The following is a 21,524-nucleotide window of genomic DNA, read 5'->3' on the forward strand; positions in this document are numbered from 1 at the left end:
TCTTCACTATGGAAATATGGTGAATTAATTAATTAAAGTTATTAAATAATTGATTGTGTTCTTTCTTGTTTTGCTGTAGAACTATTTTCTGTCATTTCTGTTTTTGATTATATAAGTCTGTTAGGAAATGTTTTTCAGTGGTTTTGGCCGTTGTCATCCACTTAAACCAATGTCTTGTTTACCTACTTGTCAATCAAATGTCAACCTTCTTCAAAAAGGATGTCCTGCTTCTTTTTAAGTACGAGACATGTTGCTCCTCTTGTTTAAAACAGCGTCATGTGAATGACTAAATTAATAGAATTACACTCTGCCATCAGGGGTTGTTACTGGTTAATATCAGTTGCCATTTTTTTCTCTTTGTGTGGGCATGTGTGTTAGACATGCACCAATATAAATATTTAATATACCTGATAATTACCTAACCATTTATCATGGTTAGATATTATATCACCGTATTGTGTGCCTTGATGATGCCACTTTGCATGATGGTGTAGCATTAATTTGTAGAGTTATGTTTTTCGTTTTTTTGACAATCTAAGTGGGCATCATGTCTTTGATCCTCACAACAATAATGCACTAAAGCAGCTGTATAAACATCAAAAAGAATCATGGGGACCTTCTTGAACCAGTGCTGCTCTGCATTTCTAAAAATATTCAAAGTGTCTACAAAACGAGTATTCTGTGTATTGAGTTTCCTGGTATACTATTATTTTTGACTATAGAAACATATCTAGTGTGTATTCGTTTCATATTGTTTGAGTGTGTAAATGACCTGTGCTTTCCGATGTTTCTGTCAGCTTTTCTACAGGGTGACTGAGGAGAAAGCCAGGCAGGCGGAGCTCTACCTAGTGGGCATGGTGTGTTACTACGGCAAACACTACTCCACATTTTTCTTCCAGACTAAGATCCGCAAGTGGATGTATTTTGATGACGCACATGTCAAAGAGGTAATATTTCATACGTTGTCTTTTTTTTGCCTCAATGCAGTAGATACGTTTGGCATGCTAATGTAGATGTGGTTGGCTAATGTAAGACTATCTTAGGTCTACTTGAATCCAGAGCCATTTGTGAATCTGGGTTAAACATTGTTAGAGTGGTTGGTGTTGGCATGTGTGAATCTGTCAGGTTGACCTGTGTTTCTGTTCACATACTGAATGTAATGGTTAATCTTCAACAGTCTAAATGAAGGTATGTTTAAAAATAGAAATAATAGAAATCACAATTTTAACCTGCGCACATATAATAGGGAGCCGGACTCTGCAAGGAAGGTAGAATGATCTAAAGTGGCTGACCACAGTGTTTGGCTACACTATGAAGTTATGTGCAATTTTATAGTAGGTCACACAGTCCTCTAAACCACATTGATATGTCTAAGCAACCTCAAAGATTACCTGGATGCGATCTGAGCAGAAGTTTTAGGGATGTGTTTTTGGAAAAAATGTGGGCATCTTGGTTTCATGTCTTTGCTGATTTGGTACATCTGTATTCAGAGTGACCTGTGCTTATAGCTTGAGCAGAAGTATACTCTGTAATTCCGTCTTTAAGACTGTCACCTGGCTACTAACTAGGCTGTGTAGTCTAAAGAGCCAGCTTTGCTCACATCATGAGGAGGTAAGGGAACTAGGAGTTCCCCAGTGTGTTTTGGGTTGGCTTTCTTTGTTTTACAGAAGAAGAAGCTGAAAGGATTTCTAGTTGTAAATCCTTTTGATTGCTATGGCTGCTTGGGGCACAAGCCTGAGGCAGAATTTGAAGAAGAATTACCTAAGCAGTTGAGAATTCTCTCAACAGATGTATAGTATCATTAGAGGTGTTCCAGGTTTAATAAAATTTTAGAACAAGCATTATTTATGACACATACTTGAGACTCCACAATTCTTTATGAGTTTAAATACCTGAAACAAAAAAGCCTGTAAGCAGCAGAAGGTCTTAAAAGCATCATAGAACTTGGGATCATAGAAGAAGCAGAGGGGATGTTGTAGCCTTTCTATTGATTCGGCGCTCTATTCCAGCCACTATGACCAAATGAATGAAGTGAACTTCACGCTGAAAGTTGTTTTGCATGGATAAACCCATACTCCCTAAGCACTGATTTCCAAATAGGAGTCTTGTTTTTTTTTTTTATTATTATTATTATTATTTTTTTTTTTATTCTACAGAACCACGGTTGTATCCCAAAACACTATTGGTGCTGGTACACAATGCTGTCACTTGAGATCTTTTCGTGCGTCAGAGCATTTGCATAATTGGCTGTCAGTCCTTTCTAGCCCACACTGTAATTGCTCTGCACCCAATGTCATTTTGGGACTAATGCCTGCTATATTTGAGAGTTATGGAGTCAGGAAACCTGAGAAAGGCCTCTGGAGGTACCTCTTTCTGATCATACAGCACGGCTGTAAATAATGAGTTGCGCAAGTGTTCAAAATGACCATTTTTACCAGTTTTAAAAATGGATTTTCTGGTAACTGCTATATTAAATAGTTCTTGGTCTTGAATTTGGAGTTCAGTGTTTGTTCCATGGACCGACGGCTAAAGTTCAGTTGCACTGTGGTATGTATGTGTAGGCAGTGTGCCGTCCTACGCTGGGTTTGGGCCTAGCAAGGCTTTGTCTCCACAACAACACTCCTGCACTCTGGATCCAGGACAATTGCACACAAAGCAGCTTTTTTCTCCTGCTCTCTTCAGAGTGACTGACCAGTACAGAGGCAGCACGTGAGGCACACAGGGGCTGGACAAAAGTGCACTGAAAACAAGGATATCCCTCTATTGTTTATCCCTCCCAGCTGGACAGGGGCAGGGTGTGGCCAGTGCAGACACACTGCAGACGCCATTGATAGCCCATCACACACATTTTAGCTCTCTCTTGTACCTACTTGCACATTTTTCTCTCACTCTCGCTCTTGCTCTCTCTCGCTCTCTCTCGCTCTTGCTCTCTCTCGCTCTCTCTCGCTCTTGCTCTCTCTCGCTCTCTCTCGCTCTTGCTCTCTCTCGCTCTCTCTCGCTCTCGCGCTCTCTCGCTCTCTCGCGCTCTCTCTCTCTCTCTCTCTCTCGCGCTCTCTCTCTCTCTCTCTCTCTCTCTCTCTCTCTCTCTCTCTCTCTCTCTCTCTCTCTCTCTCTCTACATTACAAACCCAATCTCACTCATTCTCATCTGATACTCTCAACGCTGGACATCCTGTCTCCATTTGATTGTGAACAGCGTGTAGAAAAAGTCTCCAGTTTAGGAAGTCTTTGCTGGGGGTAAGGGTCTCAGGCTTTTGTCTTATCCTTTAAATAAGGACTCTGTAGTGGTCTGCTAGGACTCTATAGTGATTTACTGGTCTCTGTTATATTTCTGTAGTTGCTTAACATGCTTTAATTAAGGGTAAGAAGCGTGATTTATTTGTGGTTAATTGAAATAATGACATTTTCTTCTCTCATTCTTCGTATTTCCACTAAACTCTGACTTTTGCTCTCTCTGTTTGCTTACAGATTGGACCAAAGTGGAGGGATGTTGTGTCCCGTTGTATAAAGGGCCATTACCAGCCGCTGCTGCTGCTCTATGCTGACCCCCGGGGGACACCAGTGTCCGTGCAGGACCTGGCTTCCCGCCTAGAGCTGCACCACTACACCAAAACCTACTATGACAGCGAGGATTCAGGTAGCTGAATTACCAGAATGTTTGAACATTTTTGCGTTTGAAGGAAATAATGAAATTAATTTTCATGTTTTGCTAGTTGTATGTTACTGGATACATGTTCAAAGATGGCCACAACAATCACAACATCAGAATAGAATCTGAGCTTGGTAATCATTATTATTATTATTATTAACTTCAGATCTGAGCTAAAAGTTTACATGATGTAGGCTAGAACAAACGTTAGCAGCTGTGGCAAGGAATTTTTAAATTAGTGATTGTGCAAAGCAACACTTGTTATCCGATTTTTCTTTTTCTTTTATTTTTTTCTTTTGCTGGATTTTAGTCACCAACTCGTTCCACAGTTTTTGAGACATCAACTCCAAAATGTTTGTCCTGATCAGGAATGGTGTGCTTGTATACAGTGATGGTTGTAGACCATTTGAACTGGGGGGCCAAGCTGGGGCCAGTAGCTATTTGTGCAATGTGGGCAAAAGTCACTATTTTATTTATGCAGTTTTCACTATGTTCTGTGAGCTTATGTGAGGATTAATGTCTGCATACAAAGCAATAGGCTGAGCCAATTTTTTTTTTGAAAATTCAAGCCAGGGGTGGATATTGTACTAGGCCATCTTGAAACTCCTCCCCCTGTCTCCCATCAGAGTCCTTGGGTACATTGGCTGTGATGGAAGATCATCTCTGCATTTGATGATATCTGGACTGGAGTAAAAAAATAAAAACAAAACCTCAATTTGTGTAATACCACAGATGTTTTGTATAGCAAAGTAACACTACAGTAAACGTCTGTCAACCTTATATACATCAGAATATTACATACATGTTTAAATTCCTTACGGGCAATCACAAACTTAGATATTTATAGACGCCTTATAAACTTACTAACAGAGAGCTCTTTAACGTCACAAACCTGATGCCCCCCCCCCTCTCTGCTTCCACCTTGCCCTCAGCCTCACTTTCCAGAACGTCCTTCTGTCTCTACCTGCTTTACTGTGTCCTCACTGTCCAAAGCAGTTTCTTCAATATACCCTTCCTGCTCATTCTGTGTGGTCATCTAGGCTATTCCCCCACCACTTAAAAGATCTGGCTCTTTCTAATTTTTTTTTTTTTTTTTTTTTTTTTTGACTTCCTCTTTTTTTTGTGGAAGTGCAAATAAATATAATTTTTCCTCTTCATTTTGAAAATGGAGCAGAAAACAAATGTCATGCAAATACTATAAGATTTCTGTATTAGCTGACTAACTTTATACATGTATGTAGGTATATAATGTACTTATCCATGTACATAATGCAACCAGCCTAAACGATCGTTAGAATTATATAACCACATAGCACACTTAGACAGCTAAAAGATTTCAAAGGGAAAATGTATTTTTACTTTGGTGTGCTGCTTTGTCGCTTTGGGCTCTCAAAGAGACATAAGTGAGGAGACTCATTCCTCATTTAGGGGGGCTGTAGAGGGAGCCAAGCTTGTTATCCCAGGGCACTCCATCCCCCATCTAAGTCCTATTATTTCCTTCACCCGGCATCTACCAAACTGTGCATACTCATCCTCGGCTCTAACTCCCAGTAGTACTGACACACACTGTGTTGTTTTGCAGTTCCTTGTTTCATTTTTAACGTATTGCAACCCCCTATTGACTTAATAAACACCCTGTTAATACCATGGCAACTACCTAACCCCACTCTAGCAATTGCCTGGGATACCATGGCTATTGCTTAGCAGCACCTTAACAACCACCTGGGATGCCATGGCAACCTTCCTGCAACACCCTAGCAACCCCCTGGGATACCATAGCAACCACCAAACAGCACCTCAGCAACTGCCTGGAATTCCACAGCAACTATCTGTCAGTGCCCTAGCAACCATGTAAAATACCATAGCAACTGCCTGGCACCATTTTAGCAATCCTTCTTACATCGTTTAAGCTGCACAATCTCTCTGCAATCTCTTCAGGAAAGCACTATTCTAGTTAAAATTTTTATTGGCCTTAAAATAATCATATTCATTTGCATCATTGCTGTGGAATTGCATCATGTCTGTGCACCCTGCTTTGATTGAATATTCTTTGTGCATTCTTTAGTAACTGACAACTTTATAAGTTACTGTACTGATCTCATCTGCCTTTATACCTGCTTTAGAGCTGTGGATGTATTGTTTGTTTTATCAGGCCGTGAGCCGTCCATCTCGAGTGACACACGAACAGACTCCTCGACGGACAGCTATAGCTATAAACACTCCCACTCCCACCATGAGTCGTTGGCCTCACACTTCTCCTCAGACTCTCAGGGAACTGTTGTCTGCAACACTGAAAACTCTGCCTCACACAGCAGCCTAGACACTACAGGTACATGCGTGTCCATACACTCAAGCATGCACACACATTCACATACTTTTAAGCAGCTTACATAATGTTCTCACAGTACTAGATCCTTTTATAATGAAGCTTTTTTTGTTTAACTCTTGACAATAATGCCATTTCTATGAGTTGTAATGTGATGTTCTTTACTGTGTAAGCACCTGCTATTTTTTGGTCGATTTTATGACTGTGGTATGTTGTGAAGGTCCTTTGACTGACAGTGAGTCCACACAGCGGCACACACTCAGAAAAAGTGGTACAGCAGACAGGAAGAACGGAATCCTTGACAGGAAGAGGAGTGCCAGTCGCCCTCGACGATTTGAAGAAAGGAGTCGGGGCTCAAAGACTGATGAGGTGTCTTCTGCAGGATACCACAGTGAGGGTATGCAGCTTAAGAGCTCAGCAGGATCTGCAACACAACACAAACACCTAATTTTAAAGCGATGAATATCACACTATTGATAATGATTTGAGAGGAAAGAAGCAGTGAAGAAATAGAAAGGAACTTGTGTCCCTGTCACGGTTGGCTCCTCCCAGTCCTGTCCATGTGCTCATGTTTTGTTTTGGTTTTGTAACTCCGCCCCTGATTGTTATCACCTGTCCCTCATTGTTCCGTGTATTTAAGCCCTGTGTTTGCCCCTTCCGTTTGCCAGTCTTTGTATCTTTGTATCGTTGTACCTGGTCTTTGTTTGTGTTGGTTCTGGTTGTTTTCGTCATGTCTTACCCTCGATCTGTCCGTGTCGGCTCATTGACCCTGGACTGTTCTGACTACGACCCTGGATTTGCCCGTAATAAATCTCGCTTATCTCAGCGTATGCGTCCGCCTCCTCGCTCCCCCTTACAGAAAGACTGGCCACCACAGGACGCAGCAGGTAAGCGAGACTCCGGCATGTGGTTGTTCCGTTGGGACGAAACTCCGGCTGTTTTAAAGCAGCCCGAGTTCGCTGTGTCCCAACGCCACCAAGCCGGAGACAGCAAATCCCCTGGCGCTGAGGGTAAGACATGACGAAAACAACCAGAACCAACACAAACAAAGACCAGGTACAACGATACAAAGATTCAAAGACTGGCAAACGGAAGGGGCAAACACAGGGCTTAAATACACGGAACAATGAGGGACAGGTGATAACAATCAGGGGCGGAGTTACAAAACCAAAACATGAGCACATGGACAGGACTGGGAGGAGCCAACCGTGACAGTCCCTAAAGTACCAGATAACTGCTTTTAATAAGAAACAGTGGTCAGTGTTGTACTGGTCCTGTAATCATAATCATAAAAATCATAATTATTTTCATCTACTTTATTGTCATGGAATTGCATAATTTCCAGAAATTACATGACACCCTCCTTGCCTTTGTTCTTCTCAAGGGGAGACTTTAAAAGAGCAGCAGGCCCCTCGCGCCACTCCCAAGAGCTCCAGCCGTCTGCGGGATTTTAAGGAGACCATGAGCAGCATCATCCTCAGTCGACCTCTTTCAGCCTCCTCCTCCAGCTCAGTAGGGCCTCCTGACTCTGGTGCCAAGAGTCATGACTGGGAGGCTGACAGCACCAGCAGCGAGTCAAAGTCCAGCTCCTCTGGGGGGCGCTACCGGCCAGCCTGGAAGCCTCGCCGTGAGGCTCTAAACATTGACAGCATTTTCAGCAGGGAGCGGCGCAGACAGGCTGGCTACAGCCCATTAGGCACCTCACTACCCGAGGATGTGGGGACACGGAGAGAGTCACTGGGGTCTCTCGGGCAGACACCGTTCAACAGCAATGCTGCATCCAAGACTCTACCACCATACCAGGGAAGGGGGTCAGAGCAGCCCCCACGGCTCATTCAGAGAATGGAGAGTGGATATGAGAGCAGTGAGAGGAACAGCAACAGTCCTGTTAGTCTGGACATGCCTCTGAACGAGGCAGCCAGTAACGGTTTGAATAGGTACTTTCATGCACCCTTCACGTCAGGAATGCACCAAAATTTCAGGCAATAAACTTTTTTTTTAAAGGACAAAAAGGCCAAATTTTCTTTTTCTCCCAAAAGCGTAAAAACAAAGGAAATGTTAAATTTTTATTTATTTATTTATTTTTTAATGAATGTTTACATCTCAAGTGCAAAATCAGCATTATAGTAATGGATATATGATTGCAATAGTAGAGCATTCACTTCTATTCTTGAAAAGTATGCCGTTCAAGTTTTGATTAAGTTCTTTTTCAGGTTTTCTTTCAAAGTGCTTAGTCATTAGATTCATCTATTTGAGGAAGGGCTCTTTAGCACAGCAACTGATGTTATAAAATGTTGTTCCATATTTTCCATCTAGTTGAGATGAAATAGGTCTACAACAAAGTGTCTGGGACAAAAACATATTTAATTGCATTTGTTATTACGGTGTAGATAAATGTTTCATTCAGAAGTATAAATAAAAAGCTAAGCTTTCTCTAATGGTGCCTGAAACTGGTGAATAAACAAATATAGATGGAGAGAAAATTGATCCCTGCCCCCCAGCTTCTGTTCTGACATGTCCTGAATGTAAATCTTGGTTTCAGCTAAGAATTTTCTTTCTGGTGTTTTGCAAACGTAACATTACTTCTTTCATGTTTCTCAGTTTGAAAGATACGGTCTTGATAAAGCCTCCGTCTGGTCTTGGTCCTTCATGGAAGAGTGTGCAGAAGTCCAAGAGCAGCAGTGCCCTTCTGCAGGATGTTAAAGCATCCGTCAAAGGAAGCAGTCACATGAGTTTAGGTGTGTACACTGCATTTGTTTGTGAAAACAGTTTACACATCAAGGATCTGCTTATGCCTTGGTCTCTTTTCATTTGTTTACGTAAGCATTTGGGTCATTAGCTAGTGTTTGTACATAGTCTAATGAACCCTTATCATACTGTTAAAATGTACATAATGTAATGATCTGTGAACACAGTACATACGTGTATGTGTGTGTGTATGTATGTATGTATGTATGTATGTGTATATATATATATATATATATATATGTGTGTGTGTATGTGTATATATATATATATATATATATATATATATATATATATATATATATATTTATATATATATATATATATATATATATTTATATATATATATATATATATATATATATATATATATGTGTGTGTGTGTGTGTGTGTGTGTGTGTGTGTGTATGTATGTGTGCCATTAATGGCATGTTTTTGCATTCTGATTCAACTACATATTGAAAGTTATGTAACCTAGGTAACTGGCCTGTTTGTGCTTGTGCCAGTGTCAATATATATACAATATGTATACTGCTCTTTATTTTACACTTGCATTTGGAAATAAATGACCTTGTTTTGTGTTGATGTGTAGTGGGAGAGGGCAGGAGTGAACTGGATGAGCTGCAAGAGGAGGTGGCACGCAGGGCAAAGGAACAGGAGCTGCAGAGGAAGAAGGAGAAGGAAAGAGAAGCAGCCATGGGCTTCAACCCCAGACCCAGCAAGTTCATGGATCTGGATGAGCTGCAGAACCAAGGTGAGAGCCAGCCTATTATTAGTCTGCATGCTCTCTGAGGTGGTAGGATAGAGGCTTTTTCTTGGGGCTTTGCTGCTGCTTGAGGTTGTAGGATTGGGAGTGTGCTGTGTGTGGTGTGATTAACACAAGGGCCAACTCCAAGTAAATTTGGAATCCAATTAGAGGTCTATACCTCAACTAGAGAGTTTACACACACCAGGTGTAGTGTTTAAATATATAGGATCTGTCTTCCGGCATAGTGTAAACCATCTGCCTTGCTTATATATAGTACTACAGTATTGGGGTTATGGCCTGAGACAGTTATTACATGATTTCCCAGTTCCCTTGTTTGAGCTTATTGCAGATATTTAAGCTGACAGCAGTGATTTTCCAGTAGTTAGCACTGAGGATTGTATATCACAACAAACAGAATGTGTAATGAGTGTATTTTTAGTACGTGCCCAAGTACTTGATCTCAAAATCACACTTAGAAGCAGTACATCAATATTTTTTAGTAGTCTTTTTGACGGAACACGTATACTGATACACGTATCAGTGTTTCGGTCCTTACTGACTGAACCACACGTTCTAAACCTTCTGTAAAACTGGTTAATAAGGACTGTTCTCATTACATGTTACAGTAATTATAGTTTAGGTTATATTTTTTATGGCTTAATAAAACAAAGCTTGCTAAATACTAACATTAACAGAGTAAATAATTGGCACAAGCGCTATAATCAGCTAAAAGTTCATGATATTGACACGCTTAACTGAGGCATAGACATTTAGCCCATAGGGGTATTATAAAGCCATTTTAGCAACTGCTAACAGAGGTCATTTATTGCTGAGCAAAGATTTGTCTGAAATTAAATATTTAATAATGATTCATACTTGATTTATTTAAAAAAAAAAAAAAAAAAAAAGTTACAAGTTTAGGTGTCAGGGTGTGACCATGTGTAATTCTGGGATTTGTGTGAGATGTCTGTTTATGGACACCTGCACTGACCTACGAATGACCGTATGTGCATGCGGGTATGTGGGTTTCTGAGCTTTTCAGCGCTGTGGTGCTTTGGTGTGTGTTGTTTGCAGGGAAGGGGGACAGTTTTGAGCGGTGTGTGCTGGAGGCCGAAGCACTTTTAGATCAGTCTCTGAGGCTGGAGCAGGCAGGGGAGGTTGCTGCGGCTCTCTCTGTGGTAAATGAAGCAGTGTGTAAGTAGCCCTATCCAGTCCTCAGAATTCTGCCCTCAACCGCCACCATCTTTACCATCTTAACCACATATGCATGTGTGAGTGAGAGAGAGACAGACAGAATCAGAATATCTTTTGCTTACATTGGAGTAATGCAGTTTTTTTTTCTTACTGTTAGTAGTATTTCCAGAAATTATGATTTGTTCTATGAACCAGGATGTCAAGCACTGCAACAAGCCCAAACTTAGCTGTTTAATTTGGGATGCCCCTTGATTCTTAATTAATTTACAAACATTATTCTGACATGCGTTCTTCCAGTTGCATTTGTTACTCGATCTAGGGATGCAACAAAATAAAATTTCTAGGCCAATAACTGTTAACAGTTAAATGTGGTAACACATTGTGGTCGATATGATAACCCATTTTCACTAAATCAGACATGGTAATTAAGGCAATCACATATGTTACAGTGACATTTAACAGGAATCCTCCTCATTGACTTTTTTGCATAGCAGTGGAGTTCTTGCCTTTATCGGGGCAAGGGTGCGAAAAAAAATCTTAATCAGTACAAGAAAACTGAATTAGAAAATATGCTTCTGAGTCAAAAAGTATGATTGAATACAAGAAATTATTGTTAAGTCAAAGCCTTTAAGTGCTGAAGTCTCCAAACAGTTAATAATTAGGTGGTTTTATCTTTTATTTAGCATGTGGTGTAATTGCTATTAAAATGTTTTAAAGTGGGGCATGTCTGCATAGAGGATGTCATGCATCAGTGCCTACTGCATTTATCAATGCTATGTATATATTACAGAATTTAAGTGTTAAAACATCCTAAAACCAATTTCTCATCCTGTGACCTATTTTTTATTATCCCTGGGATGACTGAACTGCTTTAGTCTGGATCCTCTCTCTCTCTCTCTCTCTCTCTCTCTCTCTCTCTCTCTCTCTCTCTCATTTTTATATATATATATATATATATATATATATATATATATATATATATATATATATATATATATATATATATATATATATATATATATATATATATATGAGTGTGTGTGTGTGTGTGTGTGTGTGTGTAATATCTAAAATATACACACACACATACGTACACACACTAATAAATGTCCCATTGTTGACTAGTTGCTGCAGCCCTACTATGGAGACATACAGTCAGTCCTGCAGCCTGACTGTCACCCAGAGATATATTGTGCAGTACACAGGCCAAATTTTGTCTCCATTCAGCTTTTACATTTCTTCATTTTCCAGTCCAACACTAAAACGATTGCAAAGACGTGTCTCACTGGAGTTAGTAATTGTAGGGGATACTGTTCCTTACTGTTCGAGTGGCTGTAGAAATCACAGGCCTCTGCTCTCATCTTAATGAAACCGCTCAGAAGACTGTTTACCCATCACCATAGCAACAACCAGCCTCTAAGGGGAATGGGGGTAGTGCCTAATGCTGTGGCAACCTCTTAAAACGCTTCATTGGAGTGTGTGCCGGTGTTGCTTTGTAAATGTCATCAAGACTCTTTCTGTGCCTCTGTTATCAACATCTGATGGATTTCTCTTGGGTTTCAGCGCTGCTTTTTTCTCTTCTGTGTGTGTCTCCATGTACACTTGTTCTGTGTTTAGATATGATGTTCCTGAAGTGTGATAGACACACACGTGCACGCATATATATATATATATATATATATATATATATATATATATATATATATATATATAAAATATGAGTGCATATATATACACACACACAGCATTTTGCACCCACAGTTCTTCCTCCTGTGCTAATCCCAGTGGTGTCACCTCAACCCTGCTCCTCCGCCTGTTCAACACGTTCTCCTGTGTAGTGTAGGAGAAATCTTAGATGTTTGTCAGGTCCACTAAACCTAGAATAGTGCTCTCATGCCACTGTAATTAAACTGCAACTAGGCTTGCACTGAAGCTCAGAGGGAGGCCAAATTCATTTTAATTTATTTATTTTTATTTATGTATGTTTTTTGGTTTCATGGCTGAATACAATTCTTTTTAATTTCCATGATCAAATACAACTCATTTTAATTTGATGAATTCAGTCCTTCATATTTTTTAACTGTTTTGTACCGAAAAGGTTACAGTTTAAATCTGTGGGGATCTACAGCATTAGTTCCCAGTTCTCTTGGTTTTCCAACATATTCCAGTGTTGTTCTTTCCTAACCCCCCCCCCCCCCCCCCCCCCCATTATCCAACCCAGTGTGATACTTAAGTTCATAACAGATAGGTTTGCATGCATCCCATGAGTCAGTGTTTTTATTTTTCCTCATCTTTTTGTTTCCTTTTTTTTTTTTCTACTTTTCTCATTTTGTTTTTGCTATTGAAGCCAAACTCAGGCATCCCATGCATGAGAGCAGTGCTAACGGGCAGGGCAGAACAGTGGCTGAGGCCCGACTGCAAAAGTGTATGAGGAGAGCACGAGGCCTGCAGCAACGCATGCAGCAGCAGGAGCAGCAGCACCAACAACAACAACAACAGCAGCAGCAGCAGGAGGAGGAGAGAGAGGAAGAGCAAGAGCAAAAGCTGTCTATCAGGTACCTGCTGCTGCCTCTGGTGTGTTTGTGTGCGTGTGGACACCCTCCTGATGAAGGCTGCAGGGGCCTACACATGCACCTCTGGGGGAAAAAAAAAGACACCGTGCTTAACTAAACAGGCGATGGGCAAGAGAACAACACAGGTTTTACATAACTGAGAACATAAAAAGCCATTTGTCTGTTTGACTTATTGATTGCTTTGGTTGCAGAGACATAACATCACATCACATGCAGAATATATAGTGACCTGTCTCAAGCACACTTGCTTGCTTCCTAAACTTAATTGGAAGTGGGTATAGGTGCTCATTACCATCAAGTGGTCATTTCTGTTTTTGCTTTCTGATTTTTTTCAGTGAACAGCCTATCAAGATCCAAATACTTCTGACGGAAGCCCAAGAGGAGTTTGTGGAAGCACTTTCAGAAGCTTCCTTAGGTCCACCTTCATCTCTCCCCATAATGCCTCACTCCACTGCTCCCTCTTCCCCTTCTACTTCCCCTTCCCCTTCCAGCCCCTGGCACATTTCACCCTCCAACTCTTTAGGCCTGGTGCCCAAGCACCAAAGCGGCTCAGGAGACAGCCCTGACCACCCTGCTGTAGCTGATAACAGACCGAATGAATGGTCACGCTCAGACTCATGGGAGCATTCCACTGCCCCAGGTGGTTGTATACAGTCAACTAGTAAACCCAGCACACCTCAGCCTTCCTCCCTGCCCAGAGACAGCCCTGCTACACAAACACACTGGACCAGCCAACACCCGCCTGTGTCCCAGAGCCTCAGTGCCCCTCACATACACTCGCGCACTCCTTCATCTTCCTCCAGTCATCACTATGATCTGGAGGAAAGGCTCCAATCTTGCCAGCCATCACTCTGCAGCCCTCCGCATTCTCAGCATAGCCCTGTACCTGACATCAGAGAGTCCAGCCCTCGCTCTGCTCCTCCCGCAGCTCCATGCAGCCGGCCCTGCAGGATCCTCGAGCACCTAGACACAGGTCCAACAAAACAGGACTCTGTGCTCTACTCTCCAGCAGACCCTTGCCTTGCCCCCCACCACCCCTCTCCCCCACTGGAGCATCATCCAGCCAGGCCCATGCCTGTGGAGCGCTGGGCTGAAAACGTCACTAAATATTATAACTCCCAAAACGCTCTGCAGTCGTTCTGCAGCTCACCCGGCGAGCAGGTATCTGAGCTAGAGTCGCTGTACAGGGCCAGTCTGCAGGCTCCCAGCATGCCTCGAGGCCCCCGTGGGCCCAGTCCACAGCCCACTGGGAGACAAGGTATTGAGTCATTTGATTTTAAATAGTACAATGAAATAAAAAATTTAATTAAAATAACAGTACGCTTTATTTCTGCCATGTTTTTTGGCATCTTGCAAACCTCTGAATATGCACACACAATTAAGTGGTACTATTAATGAACCTCGTTCGTTAAATGATTTCATTTTCAGTGTTTTCCTTTTTACAAGCAGAAAATGTATTTTTTTTAAATGTGTCATTATTACTCAAATTTCATGCACTTCAGATTTTATCTAAAGCCCTCTCTCTACAGTATCATTAAATTAATATTTATTTTGTGACCAATTTTGACTTCATTGTGATTTCAGCCAGGCTAAGGGTTGTTTGGCTGTTATCTGTCTCCGCAGGCCCTGCTGCAGCTCGTAGACTCACATCTGGACACTCTGGCAGCCTCGGCCGCTCCAAAACGCCTACCGCCGAGATCGAGCGGAGTGCCTACAGGACGCCAGCATATACAAGCTCTCCAGCGCACAGAGTAAGCTTTCACTCTGTCTTTTTCCCTGTGTGAACTTTGTGAGCATTTTGCGCACATCGGTGTGCTTGAGGTAAATTGGCACTGAAAGAAGTGATGATGCTCGTTATGCTAATTAGGGTGTAAAAAATGTTAACTGTGTGCATGCATGTGTTTTTTTTTTTTTTTTTTAGCCTGTGACGGCTGCAGTGAATGAGATACCAGTGGGTGAGGATGAAATGTACAGTGCTGAGAATCTGCGTCGTATTGCTCGCAGTCTGAGTGGGACTGTCATAGGAGGACGATCTGACAACCTGGTCCCTTCTCGCAGCTTTGTAAGTTTCACGTGGCTAGTTACCTTGAAAAACACACATGGTTGGAGTAAGACTAAGGGAGTAAGAATCTACAAACATTTGAATAGCCAAGAAAGTTTAAGACATTGAAGTTTTTTTCATATGCAAATTAGGTTTTACAATCTTTTATCGAAAAATCATGGCATGTCTATGCTCCTCCAGAGGGCAGTGTAGAGCCTGCATGTTACATTTTGGTCAGAGTTTAAATGTTTTAGCCCAAAGAAGCAAAAAAACGAAAGATGGCTAAATACTACTGCATATCAGAAGAGAAGATCTGCACCTGGTAGCAGATAGTACAGATAGTAGCTGTGTAGCACATAGGTAGCATCACAGAAAAGCATAGATAAACCAGAAACCTGTGCTCATTTTATACTTGTATAGATGTAATGGAATAAAAGATTTACCATTTAAGTGAATTTATCAGATTTTGAGATCAGCTAACTAACTTCTCAAACTAATTTTTATGAGTTAAAAGGTATGAGTTGAAGGAGTTGAAGTAGGATGTGACAAATATCAATTTTGACCAAAAAGCTTATCCCTAACACACACACTACTCACAAAAAGTTAGGGATGTTTGGCTTTCGGGTGAAATTCATGGAAAGCGTAATAAGGTCCCGCTACAGTGATATTATATCATGAAAGTAGGGCATTTAAGTATAAGCGTGTAATGGTGATTTCCTCATCTCAAACAATTTATTGAAACAAAAGCCAACAACAGTGGTGGGTATACCCCAACAAAAAATCTTAGTATCTCAGTAACTTGTCATGTGCCCTTGAGAATCAGTTACAGCTTGACAACGATGTCTCATGCTGTTCACAAGGGCGGCCCTCAGGTCATTGAGGTTCTGGGGTACAGAGTTACGAGCCTCTCCACAGTGACCCAGCTGGTCCCATAGGTTTCCATGGGATTCCGGTCTGGAGAAAGTGCCGGCCACTCCATTTGAGGTACCCCAGTCTCCAGTAGCCATTCTCTAATGATGCGACCTCGATGAGCTGGAGCATTGTCGTCCATGAAGATGACATTAGGCCTGTGTTGTTCATGCAGAGGCACAATAACTGGGTTAATGATGTTGTTCAAGTAGTATGGGCTTGTCACTGTACCATTCACAAAGTGTAGGGTAATTCTGTATTGACTAGTCACATCTGCCCACGCAGTAACGCCACCACCACTAAAGGCTAATCTGGTGACAACAGTGGCGGATGCATAGCGCTCTCCTTGACATCTCCAACTTCGTTGGTGGCCATCATTTCTGCTCAGCATGAATCAGCTTTCATCAGTGAACAGCACTGAGGCCCACTGGTCCCTCGTCCAGCATAAATGCTCCCTGGCCGATGCAAGACGATGACGCCTGTGCCTGGCAGTGTGGTCAGGTACCCTTGCAGGTCGTCTAGCACGCAGACTACACCGATGTAAACGGTTTCGAATGGTCTGACGTGACACTTGGGTGCCTCTCACTTCCCTTAAATGTGCCTGGAGTTGTGTGGCATTCATCATCCTGTTCCACAGGGCACTATTCACAATGAAGCAGTCATCAGTGTGGGATGTGGCCAAAGGACGTCCACTTCTATGCCTTTCTGTGACTCATCCAGTCTCTATGTATCTCTGTTGCAACCTGCCGATGAAGCTCAGTGGCTACTTCCATCTGAGAACATCCTGTTTGAAGCCTCGCAATGGCGAGGTACTGTTGATCAACTGTTAGGTGTTGTCTTGGTCTCATGATGTCAGAATGTGAACTGCATGATGAGGAGGACTGTTTAAATACCAATTCTAATTGAACAGGAACTTTATTGGTTGATTCATGGATCAAACACCTGTTGTGAATTTTGCTGTTAGACTCCTTGTTAGAGAACAGCAAGTTGTGCAAAAAGTACTGAAACATTGAACAGTTGGACATGTACATTCAAAAGTTTATAGAAGGTCACATTAAGTTCACCTGTAACGGTTAGAGTGCATTTTAGGTTCATCCTGAAATTTCACCCGAAAGCCAAATATCACTGACTTTTTGTGAGTAGTGTAGGTGTACAAAGGTGCATATGCAGTCACACTGATTAAACATGCAATATGGACAGCTGTGTATTACCCATGTCCTCCCTTGATTCATCCATCTCATGTCAGGATATGCGTTTGTCATGAGGTCTTACTGTTGTGTTGTGTAGTTTTCATCTTTAGGTTTTTGTTTATCATTTATTTTTGTCATTCCAAATATTATTTTATAAATCATCTTATTTATGTAACCCCAGCTAATATTTTTTTTCTTTTCTTTTCAACATTATCTCACTTGTTCTTTCATACCTCTGTTGAAATTTTTGTTTATCCTCCTGCCCCATTTTTTTTTTTTTTTTTTTGCACCTGTTTAAAGGAACCACCTGCCACAAGGATGGCTAAGCATGCGGACCCACGTTCAGGCATGCGTCACCTTAGCACGTCCCTGCATGCTGCACCCTTTCCCCACAATCCTTCAGTGTTCACCCACGAGCCCCAGCACCAGTACCTCCACTCATCCCAGCAGCATCGTACTCCACCAACACCTCCGTGCCAGCAGGCACCACGGCCCAGCACACTGGGGCCCTCTCGTGGACACCCAGGTAACCATCTCCCTCTGCTGCATCACATCAGCCACACACTCAGACAGTCACTCGTCTGGGTCTTTAGAGTGGGGCCAGCGTCAGTCTTCTCCTTTAATGCCTGTCGTAATGATATCCCTTTCATTTCCATTAAGGCACTCTGTTGTCACACATGCATATGGTGTTTTAAATCCATAGTGCACAGCCCCACTCCATCATCCTATAGAGTTTAGTCTGCGTTCTCAATCCTCAGTAGCTGATCTAGCCAATACTACTGTATTTTAGATTCCTGTTAGAGCTAAATTGTGCAGGGCAGTAGATTTCCAAGAATAAAGTTTTGTACTTTTGTTTCAAGGGTTATGCTCTAAAGTTGTTTCTGCTATTCAAAATAAGTTCTAAAATCAGGAATTTCAGCCCTGATAATGTTAATAGATAAACACCTTATTGTGTGTTGTACTAATACCAATAACTTTGCATTTTAAAATAAGTTCATATTATTCATATCCATATACAACTTGCAGTGATTGTAAAGCTGCAGTCATACTAAGTGAGCAAGTATTATTTGCCTGGTGAAAGTCAGTTCACTTGAATGGGAAGTGATGCAAAAATGTGAAAAAAGGCATTTGCAAACCTCAGAAGTGCAATTCAATAAAAGAATAAGACAGTAAGTTGTTCCTTAGGCTAGGAAAAGCAGCATCAGTGTGACTATGCATGTGTCAGTGCAAGCAAGAGCAAAAATGGGGCACAGAGTGATTGTAATTATTGGCTGTTATTTCCAGTATCAGACCCACAGTAGTAATTTAATTGTTCTTATTATCTGTGAATATGCTGGTCAATATATTGAACCCTAAAACTGCCCTGTTTATTTATTTATTTATTTATTTATTTATTTTGTGTGATTTTGAGGTGAAAATAATACTAAATAACTTTTACAGGAAATTCCCAAAAGGTCGACAAGTTTCTGGCTGTGCTTGACCGGGGTGAAGCTCAAACTCGCGAAAACTACCACAGTGTCGCATTGAGCTATGGCACGCTGCCCCGGGCTCCCCGAAGGCCTGCACCATCTGGGCTCTCCCTTCCCCACGTCAGAGTTGGCCCTGAGGCCTGGAGCTACCCGGACTCCGGCTATGCCACTTTGACTCACCCACGCCGTTCAGACCCTGCCAGCAGAGCCACGGAGACCGCTTACCAGCAGCCTCAGCGTCATGGCCGTCCTGCTCCAGCAGCTCCACGCATGATCCCCCAGCACCATGAGCCTGCAGTCAAACCCATGCGCCTGGATGTGCCCCCTGAGGGTGACTGGAGGACTGCCAATTTCAGAACGGCTCCCATGGACGCCCCGCCGTTCTGTAGACCAGACCCTCGCAGCAGACCAATTCATGGCCCCCCAACCCAACTCTGCTCACTGTGCCAGCAGAGCCCACCTGAACATGGGATCACCCATTGTCAGGCCTGCCGAGTCTACATGAACCACTACAGGCCAATCAGCTGAGTGTTGCACACCACATTCCGAAGATGCCAGCTTCTTATTTTACATTCACACACATGCCAATCTAATACTGCTTCAGGTGCCTCAGTGAGAAAAGGTTTGAAGGTGATTTGTACCAGGCAATTTCCACAGCCTGCTCCTTCAACCTGTCCCTGTTTGTTGTGGGTTTTTTTTTTAATGCTACCATTTTTACTGATGAAGAACAGCCTCTAGCTGGAGCTATATTGCTTCAGATCTGCACTGTGTGCACCATGCTGGCCGAAGAGTATGACTATTTTGGAATCTGTGCTGTTTGAAGCTTTTTAAAGTTGAATTATTGACTGAGGTTAGAACCTAATCCATTCCTTGAATGGCTTTGCCAGTGTGCGATTGGTATTTAGTACTTAGTTTATTAACAAAGCTACAGTGTTTTAACTACGGGAAGAGCATGTTTTGAGGACAGAAAGCACACATTCAAGTTAAAAACTGAGATATATATTTTTTTGATTACTGAATCATGGGCCTGCATTAAAGAGCAGGTAGTTTCTCCTGTAGCACAGATTGTTGAATGTTACTCTGCTTAATGGAGTAATAAGCAGAATGTTCAATTAAAGCATACTATTTAGAACGAATTGTGAGAATTGAGTATAATCATTTACAGCAGTAACATAGAATGCTAAACTGTGACAAGAAGTGAGGAGTCGTAACAGCCCTTGACCTGGGAAAATGGCTTTATTTTTTAAGAGTTGCTAGAGGCAACGCTTTCTTGACCAGGGTCATGACAGCCATGTGGCAACTGAAATGCGCTACATGAAAAATAATGGGCCTGTCTATGTACTTGGGTGAGTAATGAACTGGAGAAGGCATGAATAATATTTCTGAAATCTGAATGAACAGTGTTAACACGCCACACTTCAACAATTCAAAGTAATTCACTTTTTAACCCTTTAAATTCTTAGTCTTACTTATTCAGTAATTACATTGAAACACAGTTTGAACTGGATGAGTTTTTTCTTAGGTCACAGGACTAGTCAGGGAGCTAAGCCTCAAATAACATCTTTTAGCAGTGAGTTTGATAGCAAGTGGTCTTCTCTGTGAAGTTGATACTGCATTGTTGAGAAACATTTCTAAGACTCTGCTTTAAATAAAGTTGTGTAATACTAGACAGTTTGAGAAATGAATAGGTGCTTTAATGTAAGCGTATGGTCCAATTGTTCCAAGTAAACATTATGTATTTCAAGTGGTTGAAACACAGCTAGATGTATACAGTACTTATATCATCTTGACCTGGACCAGAAGGTGATGCGAGTGGACCTGCTGGGCTTTTTTTGGGTGAGCGGTAAACTACAACTGAATTAATTCAAATGTCTTACAGCGATGCTTGTGTCTTAGAAGACGTCTTAGAACAGTTACTATTGCTCAGCTACAATAGCTACATTTTTATATATACAAATATATATTTATATATACATATGCAATGTTGCAAGACCTGCATTCCTCTAAATGAGCAGCATATACTAACCCTACTTGGTTGTGTGATTTTGCTTGACTATGTTAACACTGATTTAGTGCACTTCACAAGTGTTAAGTTAGAAATGTACCTCTGTTGTAATGTTTCCCATAATTATGGGATATTCAAGATATTTCGATGTTTATATGTGTAACTGCGTAATCTATAGATCTATATCTTATATGTAACAATATACACAAAGTTTCTGTGCTGTACACAGAGTATACAGCCAGTCAGTATTTGCTGAAGTACTGAACTGTAGTTAAAATAGGGAAGCAGAATTAAAACTGGTAATTGGCTCATTCTGTTTCTAGTTTTGTGTGAGAGGTGAGAACAGAGAACGCTGTACTAGTAAAGTGACTGCTGGTTCTAATGGCAGCACCAAAATGTGCCATTTTTAAAGCAGTTTTTGTTGACATCCAAGTTTGATTTACAACCCCATTTCCAATGACGTTGGGACGTTGTGTAAAACATAAAAACAGAATACGATGATTTGCAAATCCTTTTCAACCTATATTCAATTGATTGCACTACAAAGACAAGAAATTTAGTGTTCAAACAGATAAACTTTAATGTTTTTTACAAATATTCACTCATTTTGAATTTGATGCCTGTAACACGTTCCAAAGAAGTTGGGACAGGGGCAACAAAAGACTGGGAAAGCTGA

General features: G+C 41.5%; 1 protein-coding gene across 10 annotated transcripts in view; it reads left to right on the forward strand.

The window, feature by feature from the left end:
- usp54a (ubiquitin specific peptidase 54a) overlaps window positions 1-21,159 on the forward strand; it is a 76,999-nt gene extending 55,840 nt beyond the window's left edge. For 7 of the 10 annotated variants that reach the window (XM_017715852.2, XM_037538606.1, XM_017715850.2 and 4 more), the window contains 14 exons: window positions 798-947; window positions 3,468-3,636; window positions 5,801-5,977; window positions 6,195-6,371; window positions 7,359-7,911; window positions 8,576-8,712; window positions 9,312-9,473; window positions 10,542-10,661; window positions 13,009-13,216; window positions 13,570-14,492; window positions 14,858-14,985; window positions 15,156-15,296; window positions 17,675-17,900; window positions 18,815-21,159. In XM_017715852.2, the coding sequence (XP_017571341.1) occupies window positions 798-947; window positions 3,468-3,636; window positions 5,801-5,977; window positions 6,195-6,371; window positions 7,359-7,911; window positions 8,576-8,712; window positions 9,312-9,473; window positions 10,542-10,661; window positions 13,009-13,216; window positions 13,570-14,492; window positions 14,858-14,985; window positions 15,156-15,296; window positions 17,675-17,900; window positions 18,815-19,371 (3,828 nt within the window). In that variant the 3' untranslated portion in view covers window positions 19,372-21,159. The other 3 variants (XM_037538607.1, XM_037538608.1, XM_037538609.1) reach the window with 3 other exon arrangements.
- Window positions 21,160-21,524: the final 365 nt, after the last annotated feature.

The sequence above is a fragment of the Pygocentrus nattereri genome, chromosome 5, assembly GCF_015220715.1.
Source record: "Pygocentrus nattereri isolate fPygNat1 chromosome 5, fPygNat1.pri, whole genome shotgun sequence".
In the NCBI taxonomy this organism is placed as follows: domain Eukaryota; kingdom Metazoa; phylum Chordata; class Actinopteri; order Characiformes; family Serrasalmidae; genus Pygocentrus; species Pygocentrus nattereri.